The sequence below is a fragment of the Glycine max genome, chromosome 6 (genome assembly GCF_000004515.6).
Source record: "Glycine max cultivar Williams 82 chromosome 6, Glycine_max_v4.0, whole genome shotgun sequence".
Taxonomy (NCBI): Eukaryota; Viridiplantae; Streptophyta; class Magnoliopsida; order Fabales; family Fabaceae; genus Glycine; species Glycine max.
In genome coordinates, this window is record NC_038242.2 from 7,961,568 (window position 1) to 7,985,245 (window position 23,678).

General features: G+C 30.5%; 3 protein-coding genes across 6 annotated transcripts; all 3 read left to right on the forward strand.

Moving 5' to 3' along the window:
* Positions 1-2,219: 2,219 nt before the first annotated feature.
* On the forward strand, positions 2,220-11,395 carry LOC100806874 (queuine tRNA-ribosyltransferase catalytic subunit 1). 2 transcript variants are annotated; one of them, XM_006581462.4, is made up of 16 exons: positions 2,220-2,883; positions 2,967-3,037; positions 3,323-3,416; positions 4,951-5,129; positions 5,737-5,787; positions 6,989-7,045; positions 7,765-7,885; positions 8,744-8,810; positions 8,935-8,976; positions 9,781-9,886; positions 9,980-10,090; positions 10,265-10,336; positions 10,422-10,523; positions 10,625-10,671; positions 10,798-10,825; positions 10,978-11,395. In XM_006581462.4, the coding sequence occupies exons 2-16, from the start codon at positions 3,020-3,022 to the stop codon at positions 11,122-11,124; spliced, it is 1,242 nt and encodes a 413-aa protein (XP_006581525.1). In that variant the 5' UTR covers positions 2,220-2,883; positions 2,967-3,019; the 3' UTR covers positions 11,125-11,395. The 2 variants fall into 2 exon arrangements, with proteins under 2 accessions (XP_006581525.1, XP_006581524.1); XM_006581461.4 differs by having other exon boundaries at positions 2,220-2,791.
* An 863-nt stretch (positions 11,396-12,258) lies between these two features.
* On the forward strand, positions 12,259-15,215 carry LOC100790957 (39S ribosomal protein L41-A, mitochondrial-like). 3 transcript variants are annotated; one of them, XM_041015995.1, is made up of 5 exons: positions 12,259-12,365; positions 12,584-12,871; positions 13,003-13,153; positions 14,226-14,290; positions 14,891-15,159. In XM_041015995.1, the coding sequence occupies exons 2-5, from the start codon at positions 12,716-12,718 to the stop codon at positions 14,945-14,947; spliced, it is 429 nt and encodes a 142-aa protein (XP_040871929.1). In that variant the 5' UTR covers positions 12,259-12,365; positions 12,584-12,715; the 3' UTR covers positions 14,948-15,159.
* Positions 15,216-18,251: 3,036 nt separating this feature from the next.
* Positions 18,252-19,018, forward strand: LOC100500381 (uncharacterized). Its single transcript, NM_001250242.2, has one exon. The coding sequence runs from the start codon at positions 18,336-18,338 to the stop codon at positions 18,903-18,905; it is 570 nt and encodes a 189-aa protein (NP_001237171.2). The 5' UTR covers positions 18,252-18,335; the 3' UTR covers positions 18,906-19,018.
* The last annotated feature ends 4,660 nt before the right edge of the window (positions 19,019-23,678 follow it).

Below are 23,678 nucleotides of genomic sequence, written 5' to 3' on the forward strand. Positions count from 1 at the left end.
ATTAAAAAAATATTTCACTAATTTTTTTTATAAATTTAATAGAAAATTATGTTTGAGAGTGTCTACTTCCGATAATATTTTTTCATTAAATTAAAGTGTAGTTTGAAATTATCTATAAATTTTACATTTTGGCTTACTGTTAATTAATTTCTAATAGAAAATTTAAGGTGTCACAGGGTTGAGTGTTTATATTTTATTTTTATTTTTTGAAAATAATTTTTATCTTTAAATTTTTAAAACTTAGAGGATATATATCGAGAATAAAATATTATAAAGTGCCACAATAATTTTCCTTTTCCAAACAAAACTTGAGAAAATATTGATTGATTTGTTGTTTTTAGTTTTGTATCAGTTTATTTAAATAAAATATTTTTGAAATTTTAACCAAACTTACTACGTTTACTTTTTTTGAGATCCCTTCCTAATTCCTAATGTGAGGAATGAAAAAATGTATGTCCAAAATTTATTATATAATAAATATATTACATAACTTATATTATTATAAAATTTCAATTACTACATGGAGAAAATGAGATCAGTTGTCAGCAACATCTGCATTTAAAAAGAACATGCATAAAAAAATATATATTATATATTTCAATTTTAATGTTTGTCTCATATGTTAATATATTTCATCTTTCCATAATTCAGTAATTCTCTTACTGAATTTTTATAAATCTTATAAATCTATAAAATCATTTTAAATTTTTTAAATTTTTATGATATAAATCTATTAAAATTCAAATTATTATTGTAAAATAATTTGATAAGTTATAATATTCTTAAACCCAAAGGATTGGAATAAGGTCTCGCTGAGTTTCAGATGAGTGAAAATGATTGATTTAGTCGAAGAATCTTTATTCAATTTTTATTGTTTACAAAATTTTCTTGAACCACCGATAGTCATGCATCATGAGTCATATTAGTCTCTAACACCCATGATCTCCAACTTAGAACAAAAAAAAAATATTCTTATATAATTCGTAAAATTCACAATACTTTTTTATACTAAAATGATTTTTAAAAATTATAATCCAATACATTTTCTTTACACTAAAAAATTCTATCATATGAAAAACAAACTTTTTACGATTTATCTTTTTGGTAATTCTTATTAAAAATGCTAAGATAAACAATATAAAAATAATCATCAATAATTGGTTCAGTTATAGTTTTTATGCTTCAATGCATAACATTCAAGCTCAAAGTAGAACATAAAAATGATATTAAATTATACTTTGGTAATAAAATGAATATTTAATTAATTTAAATTTAAATATGTTTTTTCATTGTAATTAAACCAATTTTGTTATTTTTGGTCATTATCTTTTATTTTATTTTGTTTTCTTTCCTAAATTTTCCACACATTTTATTTTTTAGTTACTCCCACCATTTTCTTAAACAAGAAAAAAAGATGATGCGACTAATAATAAAAAAATTACACTAATAATATGATCACATCAACAAGTAACACATTATATATCATGTCACCTAAAAATATTATCATCAAATATTAATATCATTATAAATTTCATCATAAGTGTTATATTATAAGATGATATCATCATAAACTAAAAGCAAAAAACAAAAGTGAGATATTTACCTGAATTTAAAAATTAAAAAAATTACAAGCAAAAATATTTAAACATTAAACTAGATATTTATTCCATATACTCTCTTGGCTGTGTCACCCTTAAGTCGCTATCACTATTGACTAACACCTAAAACATTGTAGTTTGCACTTCACTGTTCTTCACTTTGATACTAAAGGGAACCATTGGCATTCCACACCACGACAAACCCCACCATAGGCAAACCTACCCATGGCATTCCTCACTTTGAGGCTGGGAATCACATTGTTGACCTTCCATGCAGATCAACATTTCTCTGCCCAAGAACTTCGTTAACAATTTGCAAAAGTATAAAAACCTCCACACCAGTACAATCTAAGCCGCTATTTAAAAAATCAATATATCAACGGCTGACAAAAGATGCCGCCCCAATGCACCTCCGACAAAATTCAATTATACCTTATAAGAACTAAACGTTAAAGTTTTTAAATATAATAACTAAAATCACAATGAAAGTAAATTATAAAAATAAAATATGTATGTATTAAACCCTATTTTAAAGAAACATACAAACGCGTTAGAAAAAAAAACAAGGATAGATAGAAGGAAACCGACCTATTTATGGTAACGTGAGGGGTAGGGTGGGTGGTTAGCACGAGCAGATAAGTATTCGGTGGTCAATTTTTATTTTTATTTTTTAAATTCTACTTCAAGAGATTAATATTAAAAGATTAGATAAAAGTGTTTAGTATCCTGAATGATCTTTTCGTATATGTAGGTTTGATTTCTTTTAATTCACTAAAAAATTGATGTTTTGCAAATTTTATTGGTTAAAAGATTAAATAAAAGTGTTTATTATTTACTATAGTAATTATGTTGTAGTAAATAGACTTTTACTAGGTGTATTTGAAATTTTGAATGGTGGTTAACTTAAAGTTGCGTTCGGTGTGAGGCTAGGACACATAACAAGAAACATGGTGACATGTTGTTTGTGATTGGCGCGTTACCCATAGGTATTGGGGTGAGCCGTGCAAAAAAAGTAGGAGGAGACAGAAGACACAGTGGAACAGCGAATTTTTTATTTTTTGGTCAAAGCGGGGTCTTTAGCATGTTTCGAGGGATGATGAGCGTGAAGGCTCCCATGGGTTGGTGTCTGTGTTTCAAACCAAACAATATTACAAATAAGGTGCGAACGCCACAACACCCTCGTAGCCGCCAAGGTATGCACCAACATAACAACTTTCCTTCGCATTAGCCCTACCCTAGTAGTTACCTTTACTCCTTCATTCGCCGCATCTCTCTCTCCGTACCTGTAAGTTCTTCCTCTTCACCTCTCACCGACAACGTTTTCTGTTCTTATATGTTCATTATTCTCTTTTCGTGCTTCCTTTCTAGGATATACTACCTCTATTACCAGTGTGCTCCGTACTGCTTCCGAGACTAACGCGATGGCGCTTACTTTCGAGGTTCATCTTCTAATGCTGCATTGCATTGTCTCTGATTTTATTCTATTAATTATTAAATCAATTTGAATTTTTGTTAGTTGAGTTATGAGTACTTTTTTATGGTTCATTTAAATGTCTCAATGAACATTGAACGGTACGTGGATACAATAAAGTGTTATGGCTATATATGTTGGCTGAAAATCACTTCCCACGTGTTATTCATGCCAGCGCGTGATCCTTTTTTCTTAACGGTTTTTAAACAGTGTTTCGGTTATTCTTAGAAGTTTGTCCTGTTTCTTTTCCCAGGTTCTTGGCAGATTCAACCGTGCTCGCGCTGCGAGGTTGAGACTCCCTCATTTTGTGTGCCAAACTCCGTTGTTTATGCCTGTGGGCACACAAGGTCAAAATTCTAACTTGATTCTCCCTGATTTGGTTTCTGCAATGCAGCAAATTCAATTTTCCTAGTGCTTTTTTTGTTCTCCTACTTAAAACTTTGCATGCAATAACAAAATAAACTCCTTTTTTTTTTTTTAAATGTGTTCCCAAACAGCTAAAATATTATTTTGTTTCAGTTTGGTCCCCCAAGTTTTAAGTTTTACTCTGTTCCATTGAAGTATTTTTGTTATACCAAAATTTTTCTTTTCTCAGAACATTGATTTGGTTAGTTTGGTGACACATAACAAACTGTGAAAGATGCCACGTTAGATAGACATTTGCCACATTAGTCAAAATTAATATTGTTAGTGCAAAAACATTTTAAGAACATTAGGAATCACATTGAAACTTTTTAAACTTAGGGTACCAAACTAACTAAGACCAAATGTTCATAAGAGGGACCAAAATTATATTTTGGTCGTTCCCAAATTGCTTTTAATTGGAGCAAATGACTGAAGAAATGCTTCACATTTTGAAGTGAAATATTTTCCTATGGGCATTGATTCTTGCTTGTACATAGAATGCACATTACTGGCTGTTGGTATTTGCATTGTTTGATGTGAATTTCTTAGTCTGTTGGGATTTTGGTGTATTGCTTAATAGCTGTGGTTCGCTTTAGATGTTGCAATTTTGCTTAGAGATGATGGGATTTTTGAATGATCAGTGTTAACTCGTTGACAAGTGTACCAAATTTGTCACGAGTAATAAAGTATTGGGAAGTCCAAGTGTCAAATTCATAGGGATTTTGTGTTGTACTTATCTTGGAGACTTTTCAATTTACAAGGGAATAAAAGAAAGAGTAGAAGACAGAATAGAAGACAATAATAGTAAATTATAAATAAAAAGCAAAGGAATTAAAAGCAGAATAATTAAAGAGAGAATTCAATGGAATGCAAATGCTAGGACCTAGCATGCCTTGTTTTCCTAGGATGTATGGGTTTATGATTTTTCTTTATCAATTTAGGTGATTCTATTCTACCCACATGTGTTCATTTACTTGCCCCTGCTTCTTCAGGATGACAAGCCTATTTTATTTATCTATCTCCCAAATTCTTTTGCAAAGACTCAACAAATAAAATGCATGGGCATAAAATTATCATTTTATTCCTAGCAATGATTTTTTTATGAAATGCTTTCTTTTTGTTATATTATAAGTTACCCTCTTCTGAGTGTCTAACCCCTAAAACTAATGCATGCATATTTTCTTTAAATTTTATCTAGAAGTTAGTCTCTCCCCCGAATGTCTACCCCAAAGATAAATAATGCAAGATAAAAATAGAAAAGATAAAGAATAGAAAAACATGGAAATCATACATCTCTTTGGTTTTTTAGGTCTGTGAGGCGAGTAATCTTATCTTTTCATATCTGCAAGCCATAAATAATAAAAGTATCAATTCTTATCATTTAAGTAAAAATAACTATTAAATAAATATTTTGAAAGATATTTTCAATATATTTTTATTATAAAATAACTCATATTTAACAGATATTAATCACAGGAACAATAAAGGCATTGACAAATAGCCAGCTTGAGGATATTGGTTGCCAAATAATACTTGGAAATACATATCACTTGGCCCTTCGACCTACTTCTGAGCTTCTTGATGAAGTTGGTGGTCTTCATAATTTTATGAATTGGAAACGGGCTCTGCTTACAGACTCTGGTGGCTTTCAAATGGTAGTTTATGACATTATGTATACTTGATTCTTGTTTTCATTAGCATTGCATGAACTGTTGTGATTTCTAGCATTCTTTGATCCTGTGAATACTTTTGCTTGCTAATTTTACTTGATGGCAATTGTTCATGCCATGTAGCCTATGCCAACAATGGAAAAAAAAACTTAATTTTCATGATTTTTATTGTTAATATACTACATGAAAATTTCATAATAATGAAGAAAGCAAAAATTTGATAAATTTCCGAGTGAGTGTGGCATAACATAAGTTCCCCCCCACCCCCCACGTGCGCGTCCTTTTTCAGTTTTTGTTCTGTGTATCTCTGTATCTTAAAGCTTTGAAGTGTTGCTGTTCTGTTTTTAGATATTAATAAATGAATTAGTATAATGTTTTATGTCATTTATTGTTTAACCTTACAAAATTAAGATCATATTTAACTCTTTAAGAGAAGTGATGAAAGTAACTCATTGTCAAAGAAGTGAACTATGAAAATAGGCTTAACAACGAATATGTTATGTGAAGTGGACCAATATTATACGTTGGTTGATTGATATTAATGTTTAGGATCCTGTTAAATAAAATCATTTTTATTTCTCTGATGTTTTAGGTTTCACTGTTGCATCTTGCTGATATCACAGAAAAAGGTGTGACATTTCAGGTAATTTTTTTCCTTTCAAAATATAGAAAAGATTTCAAAGGTGTGTTCTGCTTCACTTGATCAGTGTTTTAAAATCTGCTTTTGTGACCATGCCTTCCAAACTGCTAACTTGACTGCATACTAGTTTGATTAAACCCTTGTGTAGAAACAAATAACTCAAGAAGGAGGTTGAATTGTGTTTTTAGAAATTTTAAACTTTGCGTTGATTAAAAATACATTTATATGTAGATTTTACTGAAAACAAATAAGAGATCTTTTGAGAAAAACTCTATTAGACGATGGAAAAATCGTTCTCTTAACAAATATAAGAACTAAAAATAAATTTGAATCCTTTGTTAGTCAACACAAAGAAAACAGAAAAGAATAACATAAGAGGTTATATTGGTTCGTCTCTATGGGAGACTATGTCCAATTTTTGTTAACCCATCAAGTTTTCACTAACTTATCAAAAGTTACAAAGCTCTTACAAATACAAGCTCTACCCAAGTTTGACTTAACACAATATTATTTGTTCTACCAAGTCACTGTTGTTTTTAAACAAATCAATAAGATCTATTGGAAGTTTACACAATGATTAATATAAGATCGTCTTACTGAGAGATATATCACTCAACACTTTAGTATTTTCTCTCAAGGTTTACAAGGTGTTTTGAAAGCTTAATATCTAGACAAAAAAATTTGTACAAAAAAGAATAATGAATAATTCGCAAGTAGGTTTATTTTTTATCTTCAATCCTTTATCTCAATTGATGGATTATTCCCTTTGTTTTTCGTCTAAAGTCTTGAGGCCGTTAGAGGATTTAATGCTTGCATTAAATGTACATCCTTCTTCATGCAAAGTCTAAGGTTGACGTATCTTACACTTCAACAGGAAAGTCACTTTTTCCATCATAGCAGGTCTGCACCAGCAGAGCGTGCCTTTATTGATGAAGATCAACACTTTCTATCATATCGTCTTATATGGATGTATCGTTTGAAAACTTAGATATCTGATAGCACATCAAACACAATTTTTATCATTTGTATTTCTATGCATCTAATCAAAATAATTAAGAGTCATAATTCGTCTTTAAGACATAAATGTCTTTTGACCTAACACCTTGACCACCTTAGCATTTCAAGAAATAATTTATGGAATTATTGTTATGAAGTATATGTCATCTTTTGTTATTTGTAACAAAAGTTTATTCTCTTGTTGTAGTCACCAGTAGATGGAAAACCAATGCTTCTAACACCTGAGGAATCGATTCAAATCCAAGTAAGGAAACTAAACTTTTCTCCACGTTTCTCTTTTATTTTTATTTTTACCTGGGTGCTTTCTTTTTTCTAGTATTTATATATGTTGTATTTAAAATCTATAGGAGATTATGGGAGTCTGCATAATGTATTTGTTTTTAAATAAAATTTATCCTTGTTTTAAATTAGTTATTTCTACAGTATTTCCATATTGAGGGAGGGTTGATCTGTCTTTAACATTTGGAATTTATCCCTTACAATAAAAGGTTTTTTCCTTTATCTTTGCTTCCTATTCCCCTCTTATTGCAGATTTTGATGTTCTCTACTCTTGATTCAACTTTCTCCCCATTAGTTTTTATAAAGCAATTGTAAATGGCAATTCAAGACAGCCTGTAGTACTCTGCAGTCTACTACAAATGGAGAATGACTACTCCTTCTTAGTCATTCTCAGTTGTGTCTTTTCTCAAGATATTTGTTTTCTTTCTTTCTGTACCTGGAAAATGTCCCCACTTAGTCTATTTATAGTCTATATATAGATGTTCTACATAACTCGAGTATTGTACAATCAATCAATTTCACTTAAACAATGCCATACCTTTTCCCTCTATATTTGTCCTCTAAATTCAACAGTTTTAAGATATTCATTTGTTGTTGTGACAGTTTTTCTCCCCTAAAGCAGTCTGAAATATTTGATGCTCTCTTGTTTCCCATGATTTCATAATTTTGTCATAAATTATGCAGAACCGAATTGGAGCAGATATCATTATGGCTCTCGATGATGTTGTAAAGACCACCATTACTGGTCCACGAATAGAGGAAGCCATGTATCGAACTCTTAGATGGATAGACAGATGTATAGCAGGTAAATATTGAAGTGAATTAGTGTCACAAGAAAGGGAATTGAATTGTGACCATTGACAAACTTTGGCCTAACCTGTACAACTGATATTCTTGTGATGCAATCTAGACTTAGTTCTATTTTTCAAAAGAATAAAATAATCGTCTGACTTTCAATTAATTATTCCCCTATTGTGAAATGTGAGTGCAACTGAAAATAATTTAAATTCCAGACTTACACATTTTATTCAAGCTAACCCGAGAGCAACCATTAAACCATATCAGTGAATCCATTTTTCCTTCGCTTGAAAATCACTGGAATACCCTTTACAATCCGGATCCTATAAATTATAATCTTGGTAACTTGCACATCTTTGAAATGGAACAAACATAAAATTTTTATTTTTCATTTTTTTTTGTAGTGGCTATTTTGAGTTGTATATCAATTGTTTATTGGACTGCTGTTTTTTCATAATGAAAAACCTATCCTTATTGCAGTGATATATTTTCTTTCCTAATATTTAGTAAGCATTTCTGTCGTATATTCTATTTCTTGAAGAAGATAGAACTGCAAAAGACAATGGAAGGGAAAGCTTATCTAATTTGCCATTCTTGAGTTCCCTTTATTCAATCACTAGCACATTAGATACTTTGTTAGAGAAAAGAAAGGGTGAAAGTGATTTATGTTCGTCTCTTAGCATTTGCCGAGTATAAAATTATGGTCAATGATGTCAAGCATGGCCAGTTTGTAAAAGGTTTTATATTTATTTTAGCATGAATGTTGAATAGAAATGATAGGCCATATTTTTAATCCTACTCATACTTTTCTATCACTGTCTACTTTGCATGCTGAATATCAATGCACGTTGCTTTGTGTTAACAGCTCACAAGAGACCTCATGATCAGAACTTGTTTGGTATCGTGCAAGGTGGTTTAGATCCCATATTGAGGTGAATTCCTGCACAAAGCATAACCTTCTTGCTATTTGTTGTGCACTATATTTAGTTTCCTGAGTACTGTTTTACCAGTGTGGAAGTTGTATATTGCTTATAAATTATGATATTTTGTAATCAGGGATATCTGTGTCAAAGGTTTGGTGGAGCGCAATTTGCCTGGGTAGGTGTAAATTCTTGTCAACTTGTAAACCGTTTATTGTTTTTCCAATACTTTTGTATTTTATTTTTTTGCTGTGCTTTATGAACAAGACAGACTCTACTGATCCTACTGGCCAGTTTGGTTGGCTCGGCTTTGGGTACAGTTGCCTTCCTAAACTTGACTAGGTCAAATTATTCATAAATTGTCTTTGCAATGTCTTTATTTCCTCTTTAAAACATGATAAGTTTTAATCTTAAAAATAATCTTACATTTTTTTTATAGATCAATATTAGTTGTTGTTAGAATGTAAAAATAATTTTTCATTGTTAAATGGATTTAATTTGTTATTCGACTATTTTCCCCCTGGTTTATATCCAAATTTGATTTTTTTGGAGGGAGGGAAACCCTGAACAGGTGGCCTTACTTACTGCTCTATTTGTCTGGTCTGGTTTTTAACACATTAAAGGAGGACTCTGTTTTTTATCCAAAACTTAGTAACATCCTTGGATGCGTGAAAACAAAATACATATTGAAGACTCTGATATAGTATATAAGATATCTTGAAAACGTGCATAAAGGCTTTCTTTTATGAATTTACTCAAATTACAATGAACCTTACAGACTATCCCTCACAATCTGCATGATATTGTCACGTTTGGATATTTTTACTTGCATATGGTGTTTTTTTCCCTGCAAAGAATGTAATTTACAAATAGACATAAGTTGCTTTTATATACGAACACCAGCAGCAGCACAGAAGAGTCTTGAAATTAATAGTTTTTTCAGTAGTGATGTGGAGTTAAAAATAATTTTATTTTGTCACAGCTATGCTATTGGTGGTCTTTCAGGCGGTGAAGATAAAAATTCATTTTGGCGAGTTGTTGCTCAGTGCACTGCTGCTTTGCCAGAGGACAAACCACGATATGTTATGGTGACATTGAGAATGACTTCATCTTATCAACCTCTTATTTTTTTTCTTAAAATATATTAGTATTATGTCGTCTCATTTTGCATGAACTTTCAGGGAGTTGGTTATCCACTTGATATTGTTGTTTGTAGTGCTTTGGGTGCTGATATGTATGATTGTGTGTATCCTACCCGCACAGCACGCTTTGGCACTGCTCTTGTTCCTGAGGTGATCATTTTTTATTGATTATTTGTAACATTCTTTCGTCACACACGCGCACATGCAATAGTCGTTTATATGCATTCATGATCGTGTATAGATTTTAATTTTTTTAATTAATTCCACTCATTCATAAATCAATTTCTTTTTTAACTTGTTTTTTTTCTTCCTGTAATTTTGCAGGGAGTATTGAAACTAAAACACAAAGCAATGGCTGATGACACCCGTCCAATTGATCCTACTTGCCCTTGTATGGTATGTTTGTAAGAGGTCAATTCTTTATTTGATTCAACTGTTTGCAGAAATCAGCATGTGTTTTAGTTTATTTCTTCTGTCACAGGTTTGCAAGACCTACAGCAGGGCTTACATCCATTGCCTTGTGACAAAAGATGCAATGGGGTCTCAACTTTTGTCATATCATAATTTATACTACATGTTGCAGGTAGAAGCAGTAACATCTGATAAAAAGACCATCATAACTATATAGTTGTGTACTCGTGTTAATATGTATGATTAAAGTCATTGTATTTCCAAATTTTGCAGCTCAGTAGGAATCTACACTCTTCAATAGTTGAAGGAAGGTTTCCAGAGTATGTTCATATTTAATTATTCTTTTCTCTCATTCTATCTCGCTTTTGATCTGAATTGATACTTTCCATTCAATAATTTCCTTCCTTTATACGCCAATAACCATATTTCGTTTTTACTTTTTGTAGATTTGTATGCGACTTTCTACGCAAAATGGTATGCTTGAGAAAATTACATCAACCTTGAATTTTGGTCACATTACATTGACTTTTGTTTTGAAATTGAAAAACTGTAATATATCTCTGTTGACATGATAATTTTTTCCAATTCTAGTGATTGTTAGACCTACTTACATGTTCATACTGCAGTTCCCGAAAGGTGATGTTCCTGAATGGGTCTGCGATGCTATGGAGGTGGCTGGAATCGACATTTCTTCCTGCTGTGCTCAGTTTTCATCATGCCAAGAACATGATTCCAAAAGTATGCCCGAAGAAGAAGTTAGTTTAGTGAGGTAAAAATGATATACACGGACCAACAGAAACATTGAAGAGATACACTATAGTTTACTATGATTTTTTCGGCATAAATTTTGTATCCTGCTTATGCCGCTTCAGTAAAAATTATCAAAGGTTAGGCTTATACTAGGTTCCTTTAGGGTTAGGTTCTTATTTATCACGCAGGCATCTGAAGATTCGTCTTGTATTCTAGAGAATGTAAAACGATGGATTCAAATTACACTTTGTGAGACGTTATACTGATAAGAGTAAAGCCAAAGCTTAAATGTAACTCCTTTACATCCACAAGTATATCTTTGTTCAATTTCCCCCAAAATGTCACTAAAAATTCTTGTAATAATTAATTTTCAATCATTGACTACCTTCATGATCATAGATTATTTCACTTGAATTTTAATCAATCAATTTCATTTGGTGCAAGAGTAGTACGCATATTAACGATAGTAATATTTTAGGCTTTTTTTTTTTACCTATATAATCCTTAACAAGAATGCACACACTTTGGCTGTAAACGTGTAATTAAGATACGTCAATTTTCCTTTATTGAATATCATGACTACATTGTGTTTATGGACACTATATATCATGCACCTAACTTTTAACAGGAAAATTCTTTTTAAACAAGGATGGTTTTTAACCTGAACTTTTCCAAATTATAGAATCGGAGTAAGATTGAGTTGAGACTTGAGAATATTACTTCTCAATGCAGGACCCATAGTCAAGTAAATTACAATAATATCCTTAATTTAAGCTTTATTTATATTAAATAAAAAATTAGAATAAAAAAATGAAATACAATAACATAAAATCCCAAGCTATTTTATGATTTGAATCACTTTAATTAAAAGTATGTGATTTATTGACCATTATCTTAAGAACATTAATTAAAAAATAAGAAATGTCTTATTAAATATTTCTAATTACTTAAAATGATATGCATTACATTTTTAATGTTTAATAAGATAACTATTTTCTTTCATAATTTTTTTACTATTATATTGTTAATGGCTATTTCTAATTAACAAGACCAAAGCCCATTTTGTTATATGGTTATATTTACAGGTAATATTTTATACTGTTATACCACTATTTATTTATTAAATTATATATTTATCCTCCTCTTGTACCCTAAACCCTCACAGTCACGGTGCCACACTGCCCCTGTGTTTCTTCTTTCTCCACTTTCACTGATTATTCGTCGACGTTTCCAACCCAATTTGTTATCTCTCTGCGACTTCTAGGTATGCTTCTCTGTTCTCTCTCTAATGTATGTTTGGTTACGGGTAACGTAACATTTTCACGCGTGTAATATTTAACGCACCTAACTGAATTCGATTTGTGTTTGAATTGGTCCTGTCTGCATTTTCCATTTTTTGTTCACTATTAGCAGAACGAAGGAACTTGTTTTCGTCTGTGCAAAGCTTTTGGGTTTAGTTAATTTGTATCTTGAGTCTCATAGGTTAAAGCATGGAGCTAGTGATTTCAGTTTCAGATTTGGAACCCACCTTTCAGTGCCTGTATACCAATTCAGCGTTGCTATGGTCAGGGTAGCAGAGCTTTGATCTCTGAGACAATTAAGAAATTCTTGGTCATGCCTAATTGTAGCCCTCGGAAAGACGAATTCCCTTTCCTTAATTTTCATTTCCTCAATCCAATCCAGCTCAGATCCGTTTCCTTGAATCCTCTGTTTGGCAATCTGCGGGCTTTCTGTTTCACCTTCATCAATTGCCAATGGCGAGTGCATAATGTAGTTTTTACGCAGACATTTTTCTACTTTTGATTATGTATTATTACTGCTATTATTTGTGTTTATATATGTTATTCTTGATTGTGACATGTTTGGTTTTGATAATTATTGGTTTGTTCCGTCTCTTGTAGAAAAAGATGCCTCTGGGACTCATCTTGGGAATAGGAAGGGCATTTCGAAGGAAGCGGCCATCTTCTCTTGACATTCTATCATCAAAACGTGCTCCTCGTGGTTATTACAAGGGAAAGAATTGCAAGCCTACTGGTTTCCACACTCGCAAAGGTTTGTTTCTTCAATTGAAGTTGTGGTTTAACCTGTGTTTGTTTAAGGAACACTTATCTTGAACTAGTCTGACTTTGATTACCATGTTGAACTAGAATACATATTTTGTTTTGTCATATGAATGGGGCATATTTATTTGTTTGGTAATGGTGTCTATTACTAATTTGCTTGCAAATAGACAATCAACATGTTCGGCAGCTTCAGGAAGAGGCTTTTTCTGCGTTAATGGTGTTTACTGATTACACTTGCTGAATTATTGACTAGTGACTACAGTTTTAAAACTTAAGTTTTGGAGATTTTGTGGTGTTCTGGAACTGTTGAACTGGATCTTCTTAATTGTGGTGAACGCACATTTAAGGTGTATGATTAATGTTTTCCAGTGAAACTTGTGTTTTTTTATAGTTATAGTAAAAAACTTGTGACTTCTTAAATTAAATCTTAGTCTAGTTTCACTATACTGTGACTTTGATTGACGAGGACTGCTTGGTGTGAAGGATGCTTGTTTTTTACTTGCTCTTTATGAGAACTCTTACTCTTTAGCCCATGTCTATTTTTTGGGTTGGTTGACTGAAATTACATGCATTTCCATATCTTAGTCTAAGAATTTGTTATATCGTAAATGTCTACAGTTTGTAAATGTGGCTTTATAAAACTTTGGATTCATTACTGAGGTTGTATTAATAATATAGTAATAAAATAATTTGCCAAGCTACATATGATGGGATGGGCCTGGAGAGGCCCAAATAGGTAGTTTAAATATTAGGTAACTTAGGTATTATCCTTCTTATATTATTCAGTTTTATTTTATATTTTCTAAAGTTAAATGAGGACACTTGTATGGTTGTTATTGACAACCACTAGGCTATATATTGTATCCCTCATTTGGCTATTATCATCAATGAAAAATATCTCAGTTATTATTTTATCTTCTTCATAGCTTTCTTTATAGTCTTTAATGGTGTTTTCTTAGGAGTAGTGATAGTGTAGCTTTGAGCACTATATCAACATACATATTATATTAATGTATTTTTTTATACTGTCAAACTAAATGTAAATCTCCATATTGTTGCAGGTGGGTATGTAGTGATGCAAGAAAAATTGCCAAATTATGTAGTTCCTGATTTGAGTGATTTCAAGGTTTGCATCTTCCACTTATCTAATCTCATCACTATATTGTCTTTTGTTCCCCTACTTTTCTTCCACATGTTTGCTGTGCTGACATTTGCTTGGATAAATTATGTACTCAAGTCATTGCTTTGTTAATGATAAATTTAATGTTGTTCCTTCAATGCTTTTCTCTTTTGAGCTTATTAGCATAGTTTAGCTTAGCTATGACTATTAATTGAATTTTTCTTTGTCTTCCTTACCACAATGACAAGAACCATGGTGTTGGCTTCTGGTGATGTGGTTATTCTATTTAACTGTGCTGTGCTCTCTCTTTTATCTTATTAGTACTTGTCTTTAATTCCATAGACAGTCTATCTTAATGTCTGCTATAGTGATCTAAAAACATAGTCATTATTCCTAGCCTCACCATCCCCTCACAACACTGTACCATTTAGAGGGGTCAAAAAATGATGGCTTCATCTTCATAAATGACCATAAGCTATGAACAAGATTATTTCTCTTCATGAATGACTATGATTCAAGAATTTCTGCAAAGCTAACTAGTATGAATTTAGATTTTTCATGTACCGTTAGTGACCGCTGATTCATATAATCACTTCTTTTATGCAGCTCAAGCCATACGTATCTCAGTGTCCTATAGAAGCCAATACCTCTGAAGTTTCCTAAACGGCTAAATAACCTAATTGCATTGTGTAAGATACTTTTTTTGTAACTGCAGATGTTTTTCCAAGAATAGGAGTTGGCATGCCCTTCGTTTTTGTTGTTTGTTCTCTCCTTTTGAACTACAACGTCTCCAGTAATTATTGACCAGCACAAATGTTTGATATTTTGACAGGATATTAACCTATCAATCAATATCATTAATATATGTAATGCGATGAATGATTTGGACTATCAAAATTATCAATAATTTTCATCTGTTGTTCCCCGATTACTTTGGTTATGTTTGGATGGGTGGAGTTGTTAATAATCGAGTGGAATTGTAAAAGCTGAAAAGACCTTGAACCATTGTCTGGTTTTTTTTTATTAATTATTAATGAAAAGAGATTATCAAAGGTGGATTCAAATCACTTTAAATTCAATTTCCACTATGTGCAACAGTCACTTATCATTAGTTTCTTTTAGTGGATTAGGGAATACCAATGATCTTGCCTTGTGGCAAAAAATAATCACTTTAAATTACTCAAATTTACCAACTTTCATATTTCACACCCCAAACTTTTTGGGGTATCCTTTTTAAGTCATTTACAATTCATTTTCGGATATTGTTATGCACACGTGCTGGTACACCCAATCAAACAGTAAAATTTTATTTGGGTCCTTTTGTAAAGTTGATATAGATTGATCAATCCGTATGAGGTCAACAGTTTTTTTTAAATTTTTTTTTAAATATGTTTTACGAATTAATTTAAAATTAATGGTTTATGCAAAAATTAAACCAGCACAACATTTTAATCAACTGAACTAATAGATCAATTATGTTATAAAATAATTAATGTTATTATATATAACAATAAAAATTTTAATATATATTTAATGCACATGTAAATTTAAATAATAAATTTTACAGGTGTATTAAATATATATTAAAATTTTTATTGTTATATATAATAAAATTAATTATTTTATAATATAATTAATCTATTAATTGAGTAGATAGACCCGGGCAATGTTATCTGCTGGGTCATTTTGTCACTGGACGACATGGACTTGGACTTGGCATTTTTGGGCTTTCTAAGACTTAACCCAGAACAATAAGTTAAATTAAAAACGTACTTTATAAGAATTTACTTGGACATTTCCTTTTTTATTTTATTCTATTTCGAAATTTTAGAGGTTGGAAAGTTGGTCTTTGTTGCTAACTTTGCGGCAGTGACAAAGCAATACTGTAGGAGCAGAATACGGCGACAGGAACAAAACAACAGAAGATGAAGTTAACTTTTGTGTCCCATTTTTTAAATTATCAAAAGAAATATAATTTGAATATTTTAATTATATTTCAGATTTACTATAAACAATTTAAATATGATATAAAGTTATTTTTAACTAATGAATAATGCTTATTTTTTATAAATAAAAAAATATTTTTGGTTTGAATATTTAAATTATTTTTATTATATTATGTAATTTTTTGTATTGAACATTTAATTTTATTTTTTGTTTATAGTTTTTAAATCTTGCAATACAATCTCTTTATTATTTATTTTTTTATTTAATTTAAAATTTAAATATTGACACATTATATTAAATTAAATATATCTTTGTCTGTATATATATTATGTATTATATTTAATGGATATATTCATAATAATCTTAACCATACTTAAAATTAATTTTTGAAATATTATATTAAAAAGTATATTGTTTCTTGATTTCGATAACCTTTTATAATTTTCTTCTCAATTTTTCTTAAAAAATATTAATAATGAAACAATTTATTATTCGGTCTATGTTATATAAATTCTATTTAAATTTATTTGTATAAAAAAAATAAAAACCCGCCTTTGCAGTACGGATTACGGAAAACACTCACCTTGAAACTGCATTCCAAAAAGAGAAAAAAAAAAGTATGGTTAAATGGCTGAATCATTGACCAAAATACACACACCTGTCACAATTCACAACACAAGTTAAGAATGTGCAGAGTGCAGTGTCCCAAGGTATGGCAACCTACTCATCACACATGACAGCCAGGTGGGGTCCTACTTCCTACCAAACCAGATAATAAATTGAAAATTACTCATCATACTTTATGCTAATTTATATATTCATAGACATCAAAAGAAAGATATATAAGGTCCGTTTGCTAGAGTAAAACATTATTTTTTTTATATGCTTGAAGAGAAAATAGAAGCAAAATTAAAAAAAGATTTAATTTTAAGAAATAATTTTTTCCTTTCATATTTCTTCTAGTTTAAATTTCAAATTTTTTTTCTCTCTCTGCTGAACACAAGAATAGAGATGGTGTGATGCTTATAAAAGAAAGGAAATATCTAATCCTACATTTGGTTAAGTGGAAAAAAATCGAGACAATAGAGAAAAGTTTAAAATTTAAATTTAAAAAATAGAATTTTTAATTTATAAAAATCCATTTTTCTTTTACTTTTTTTAAAACTAAACAACGGAAAGACATTGTGTTATCCATGTTTTTCTCTCTCTATTTTCTTTTTTCTCATTTTCATCCCTTCCAAAAATATAAATTAATTAATATGAAATTTTTTATTTTAATTAACAACTTTAGTTTCTGTCTTAAACATGTAATCGTTTTAAATATTAAAAAAGCTTTATTATCCGTAGTTGTTTTACCAAAAAAATTAAAAGAAGAGAAATAGGAAAAAAAAGTATCAATTAAGTGTATATACTGTATGGATGTTTATATATCGTTTTTGTAATGAAAATAAGAGTCTCGCTTAAGACATTATTGAAGAAATTAATAAAAAATGTTAAAACCACTCTCAAAATGAAATCATAATAAATATATTAACAATACATTTAATAAAAAAAATAATTTAACTAATTTCTTGATTGATGTTTGTCTAAAAATCAAAGTTGTAAATTAGAAAGACCCCCACTCCAGAAAACAAAATTCTAGTTTCCCTTTCTTGGATAGGAAAATAGCAATACAAAAGGGCCACGTTGAATTACCATGAACAAGGTTGCTTTGATTTTGATTTTGATTTTGTCCACGCCAACCTTTGTTTCCACGCCGCCCCCAAAAAAGAGCTTTGGCATTTTCCACACACCCAAGACCCATCGGGGCCATCCCAGCCACCGACTCAGGCGACATGTTTCAATCACAACCGTCCATTTTAACCTTCCAAGTCTTGTTTTTCAACCGTCAAAAAGACCATTTTGAGGAAACAGCCATGAACTATCACGGAAAGTGAAACACACCCTCATCACCCCCTTCCTTCCTTCCCTTCACACATCTCTCTCTCTCTATATCAACCATATCGATCCCTCACATTCCAAACGACAATGTTGCCTCCAACGTTATTACTATCTCTACGTCTCTTCCTAGCTTTTTCATAAGAAACAACTTATTTATAGTATTATGGCAAGCCTTAGAATTCGACCACCTTTGAAGGACAAGGACATCATTGGGAGGTTCATGCCTGATGGTCGTTGTTGCAAGAAGCACCCCAAACACCGCCAATCACCCGGCGTATGTTCTCTTTGTTTGAGAGACAAGCTTTCTCAACTATCTTCGGCATGCTCATCTTCTTCTTCTTCGCGTAAAACAACATTCATTTCTTCGTGTCATTCGTCTTCCTCCTCTTCTTCTTTAACCTCCTATTGCTCCTCTTCCGCCTCTTCTTGCGCCTCTCCAACGCTTCCTTTCCCTTTTCATAAAGATTCAAAGAGTGGCTCCAATTCGGTTTCCATCTTTTTGTTGAGCGCAAAACCTGGTGGAATACTCAAAAGTAGGTCAATGAGCGTTGTTGCAACAAGGAGAAGAACAAAAGGTCAAGATGAAGGTGATGATCGTAATAAGAAGACTGGCATGAAAAGTGGGTTTTGGTCCAAGTTGCTTCATCCCAGAACCAAAAGCAAGAGAATGGAGGAGATCAAAGGCACTAAGCAGCTGGTTCATACTAGGTCTCTAATACAAACTGTGACATAGCTAGTGATGCATGATCATTTGTTCGATCGTCTCTAATTATAATTAGTGATTCTTTCTTTCATTTTTTAATCCCACCCTTTAATTTTTGAGTGGATTATATTTATGTCGTTGAATATTAATTAGTTCGTGTGTACAATTTCCCTTCTGCAAAAGCAGGAAACAAAAATAGAGATCTTGTATTGCATGATATGCTTGTAATTGTTTTTGTATATAAATGAACACTTTTTGGATCATTAATTAATAGGGAGGGAATAACTAAAGGCAAATATAAGAATTAATTTACATAACCAGATGTACGTACAGTACGTATATATATTAAATTGTACACGGATCAATATGCTAGAGATTGTTCCTTTTAGATCTGATTCTATCAAAATTATTTGTATGTTATCACTGGCGGTTATAGATGTAATTATTGACAAGAGGAGAGGTCGGAGAATACTTATTCAGTTCAACATGTTGATTAACTAGTTTGGCGCGCAGAGAAACATGTATTGCTGGCATGACTTGGCAATATCGATCTATGGCTGTAATATTTGAGGCTGTGTTCTCATCCATTCATAAGGATAAACTAAATAATGCCCCAGTTGAGAAATAAAATTTAATTTAATAAAAATGAAAAAAAAATATATCTCTCTCAACAAGTGTTTAAGGAATAAAAATAATTAAAAATGCAGTGAAAATACAGTATTTCATGCACAAAACTTTTTTTTTTCAAATCCTTAATTAACAAGTGTCCGGCCAGGAACACTCATTGGCATTGTTACCAAAAAAAAAAAATCAAGAAATATTGTAATTAGAGAGGAAGATCACTTTCATTAATTTTACTTATTTTAATAATATAAAAATATTTTTGCTGTGGATGACAAATGCTAGTAACTCACTTAATTTATTATTAGTTGAATTTTATTAGAAATCATAAATTTATATGAGTTTTATTTTTAATTTATTAAGTTTTTCACTAAAAAATTTGTAGTTTTTAATAAATTTTAAGCAAAAATAAAGGAAAAAAAATGTATTAGAGTGTGTGTTGTTAACAGTTACTCCATTGAGTGATTATGTGAATTATTATTATCCATTTTTATTGAAAATTATTATTCATTTTTAGTGGTTAAATTATCAAGAAATATTGAGTTATTATAATCTAATAATAATTTTTTTTAAGAGAATCCAATTATTGTTGTTAATGGATAACACTTATATTTGAATGATTGATGTTATATATCTTTATACGTATGAAAAATGTCAATACCACTCTTTTTCGCTATATATGCCCAACAATATAATATGTATTTATGTACTATTATTTATCTTTGATTAATAAACCGTTGTAAAAAAATGTAAATATTTATTAAAAGCAAAATAACATAATTAAATTTTACACAATAATGTCATGTGAAAACCTTACATAAGAGGTTCATTTCCTCACTTGAATGGTTATCACTTTTTTACTTATCAGTCTTTTTTTAGCAGTCAAAGTAAATTATAGAAATGTGAAATTAAATTGTTTGACTCTAATTACAATCTGAATAATTTCTCTTAAGAATTTAACGTTTTTAGCCCATTGAATTAAACATTACTTCTAAGTGATTTTCTAAGTCATTTTTCCATGCATTTTCTAATATATGCAACATGCCAACATCAAGAAAATTTATTCGAGGTGACAAAATTCAATGGTGGGTTCACGGTGTTCGATCGGGGACTTTGAATTTTCTTTTTCGTTTCTTTCCTTAGCCTTTTGTTTTTAAAATTTTTAATTTTTAATTTCTCTTGTTCTTTTCGCATATGCAGAGATTAGTCATAATAGGAAAATCGTAACCCTAGCTACTTGACAGCTCGTAGATATTAGATAATACCCGTGGGACCATTGTATATATTCCTCCTCGCAATTTTCTTTGCATGCGTTGTAAAGTTCAAACTTCTGAATTGGCACCACAAAGCTGAAAATTAATGTCTTCTTCATATCTTGAACACGCAGGATTTAAAAATTGAAGTTAATTAAGGAAAGGCAGAAAGAAGACCTAGATCCAATCTTCGCGGCAATCTCAAAGACTACACATTCTAGTACAAGAAAAATGTCGTTGTACTCACTCATAAAAAAATGAAAATATTATGCAAGCAAAACACACATACTTCATACTTGCAAAGATTTCTCAATTAATTAATGCAGCTAACTACCCTTTTCTTGTGTCATTTATTAGTTGCGATCTCTTGAAAACTGAAATTAAATTATTTCATTTTGTTTAATTAGAACTTAGAAGAAGGATCAATATACCAAAGGAGTTTAATTAATATGATTGAGTAAAGTACGTGAGTATTTTAAAATCTTTAGTACTATCTTTATTTCCTGTCGATAAAAAAAAGAAAAAAAATCAGTATATTAATTATTATCAAGTCAGATATACGTATTAATTAGAATTTAGCTAAAGCAAGTTTTAACTTTGAACGGTGGAGCAGTTTCACTTTTTTATTTTCCATCAAAGTCTATAATAAGAAAGAACAAAAAAAATAGTGAAATCACTTTTTGGTTGCTTCAGTAAGCAACAATACTAACACGTATGAATTGCTTTTTACACAATCCATGTAAAGAGTTAATCGTAAATATCCACTGTTAAGATTGTCCTTATCGAGAGCATGATCTCGTAACCAAAATGAAAATATTTAATGTCCAAAAAAATGAAATAGCATTGCAAATATACATGCATGCAATATTTTGAAAAATATAAAGAATCGTTTTAGTTGAGAAGTTGAATTAATCATTTTAGATTTTGTTAAGACCCGTCACTTATGATCAACTGATTAGATAAACGACGGATGGTAAATCGTCACCTTTTGTTTCTTTGCACTTTCAGTTGATTATTCTTGCTATATTTGGTCTGCAAACTACAGCATCCCACCCTATATGTATGGATTTCAGAATTCAGAAAATAATTCTTACACGCCAGTAGCATTTTTTTTTTCTTTGTCAATGCTTGTGATCGGCCAATTAATCGTTTAATTAAATTTTCTAAGTACTGGAAAAAATTCAATAAATTTGTATTTCCCTCTTCAGGCTGAAGCTGGAAAAAAATTAAGACGTGACATACATTAATCTAACTACTGAATTAATAGCTTGCATTAAGTTCATAAAAAATCTTATAATTTAAAAGTTATCAATATTTCATCAATCAAATTTATTTTGATTAATGTATGATAAAATTTTCAAAATATTGAAATATTGTTTAGTTGATCTGAAATTTGATGACATTGGTGATCACTAAGATAATATTCATTATAATTCAAGAATTAGACTTGCCAAATTCATATAGTAAAAATAAAGTTATTAAGTGAAGTAATTAAATCTTTAATACTTACTCTTAATTTTTATAAAATAAAAGGGATACATATATTAATAAAAGGATTAACATACAAATCTGTCGTTTAAAGTAAAAAAAAAAATATTCTGTATTATCCTTTTTATCTGTCTTTTAAAGTTTTTATGTAATAATTTTTTTCTAGGTCTAATTTTGTTTTACAACAATTTCACGCGTGTTGCTAGATGTATTTAACATTATTGTTGGTGCACCCAATACTTAAGGGAAAAGGATAAAAATACCCTTAATTCGTAAGCATTTTAAGTTGATCCGTAAAAGGTTTATGAATCAACTTGATCCGCATGTGTTTAATATCAATATACGGATCAACTTGATCCGTAAGTCTTTTACGGATCAAGTTGACCCGTATGATTTATGGATCACCTTGACCCACACCCATCACAAATGCAAAGAAAGCACAGGGATAATTTTGGTATTTTAAAAAAATGATGGGTGCACCAACAAATAATACTGGGTGCACCTAGCAACACCCCAATTTGACTATTTGAGTCTGCTTAGTTTATGATAATTTTGGACACGTGCTAGTAATATGAGTGGGTCAATAGCACAACCTAATTAATTTAGTTTGGGCTAATGAACATAGGCCATTTGGACGGCTGTTTGACATTTTAATCCAGATACCCTTCACAAAAAAATAATAAGGGTCATGTTGGAAGCATTTAAATCCTGCACCTCCCACTTTGAATCTTGTCACTTAAAATTGAATGAGCAAAAATGTTTCATCTTTTTTCTCCAGTCTTCTTCCTCTATTAATGTGCGTGGATCCTCCACCCCGCATCATGTCACCCTCCGCCCCACCCTCTGCCTCCTTCTCCAACATCCTCTAGTAATGATGTCATACATCACACACCACTACTGCGTCACACCAAGAAAGAAAATTGTAGATATGAAGCTTTTCACGTCGACTATCTTGTAAATGATTTTACATAATACATATACATTTTTAAAATAACTATTCTGACATAAAAAAAAATCTTTTTAAAATAACTATTTCGAAATAGTTATTATAGAAGGTAAATTTTTTTTTTCTAAAATAACTATTTCATAATAGTTTTGTATCATCTTGTTTTAGAATGATCATTTTATAAGATAATTTTTATCTTTAAAAAAATATAAAAATAATTCTTTGGAACGATTATTTTAAAATAAAGATTCTTCATAAAATGACTATTTTATCCGCACATATAAAAGAAGAGGTGCATAATATAAGTTGGGAGGTATAGGATTCAAATTCCATCATAAAATAAGTTTTTTGGGGTTGGACTGGGTAGGTCTAAAATACAATTGAAAAAAATTTATTTATTTATTTTTCTTAGTTTATTTGAACTTGTTTTGGAGTGAAACAATATCATAATGCAAGAAAAGGAAATAATAAAAAAGAAAATCAAAATCAGTATTT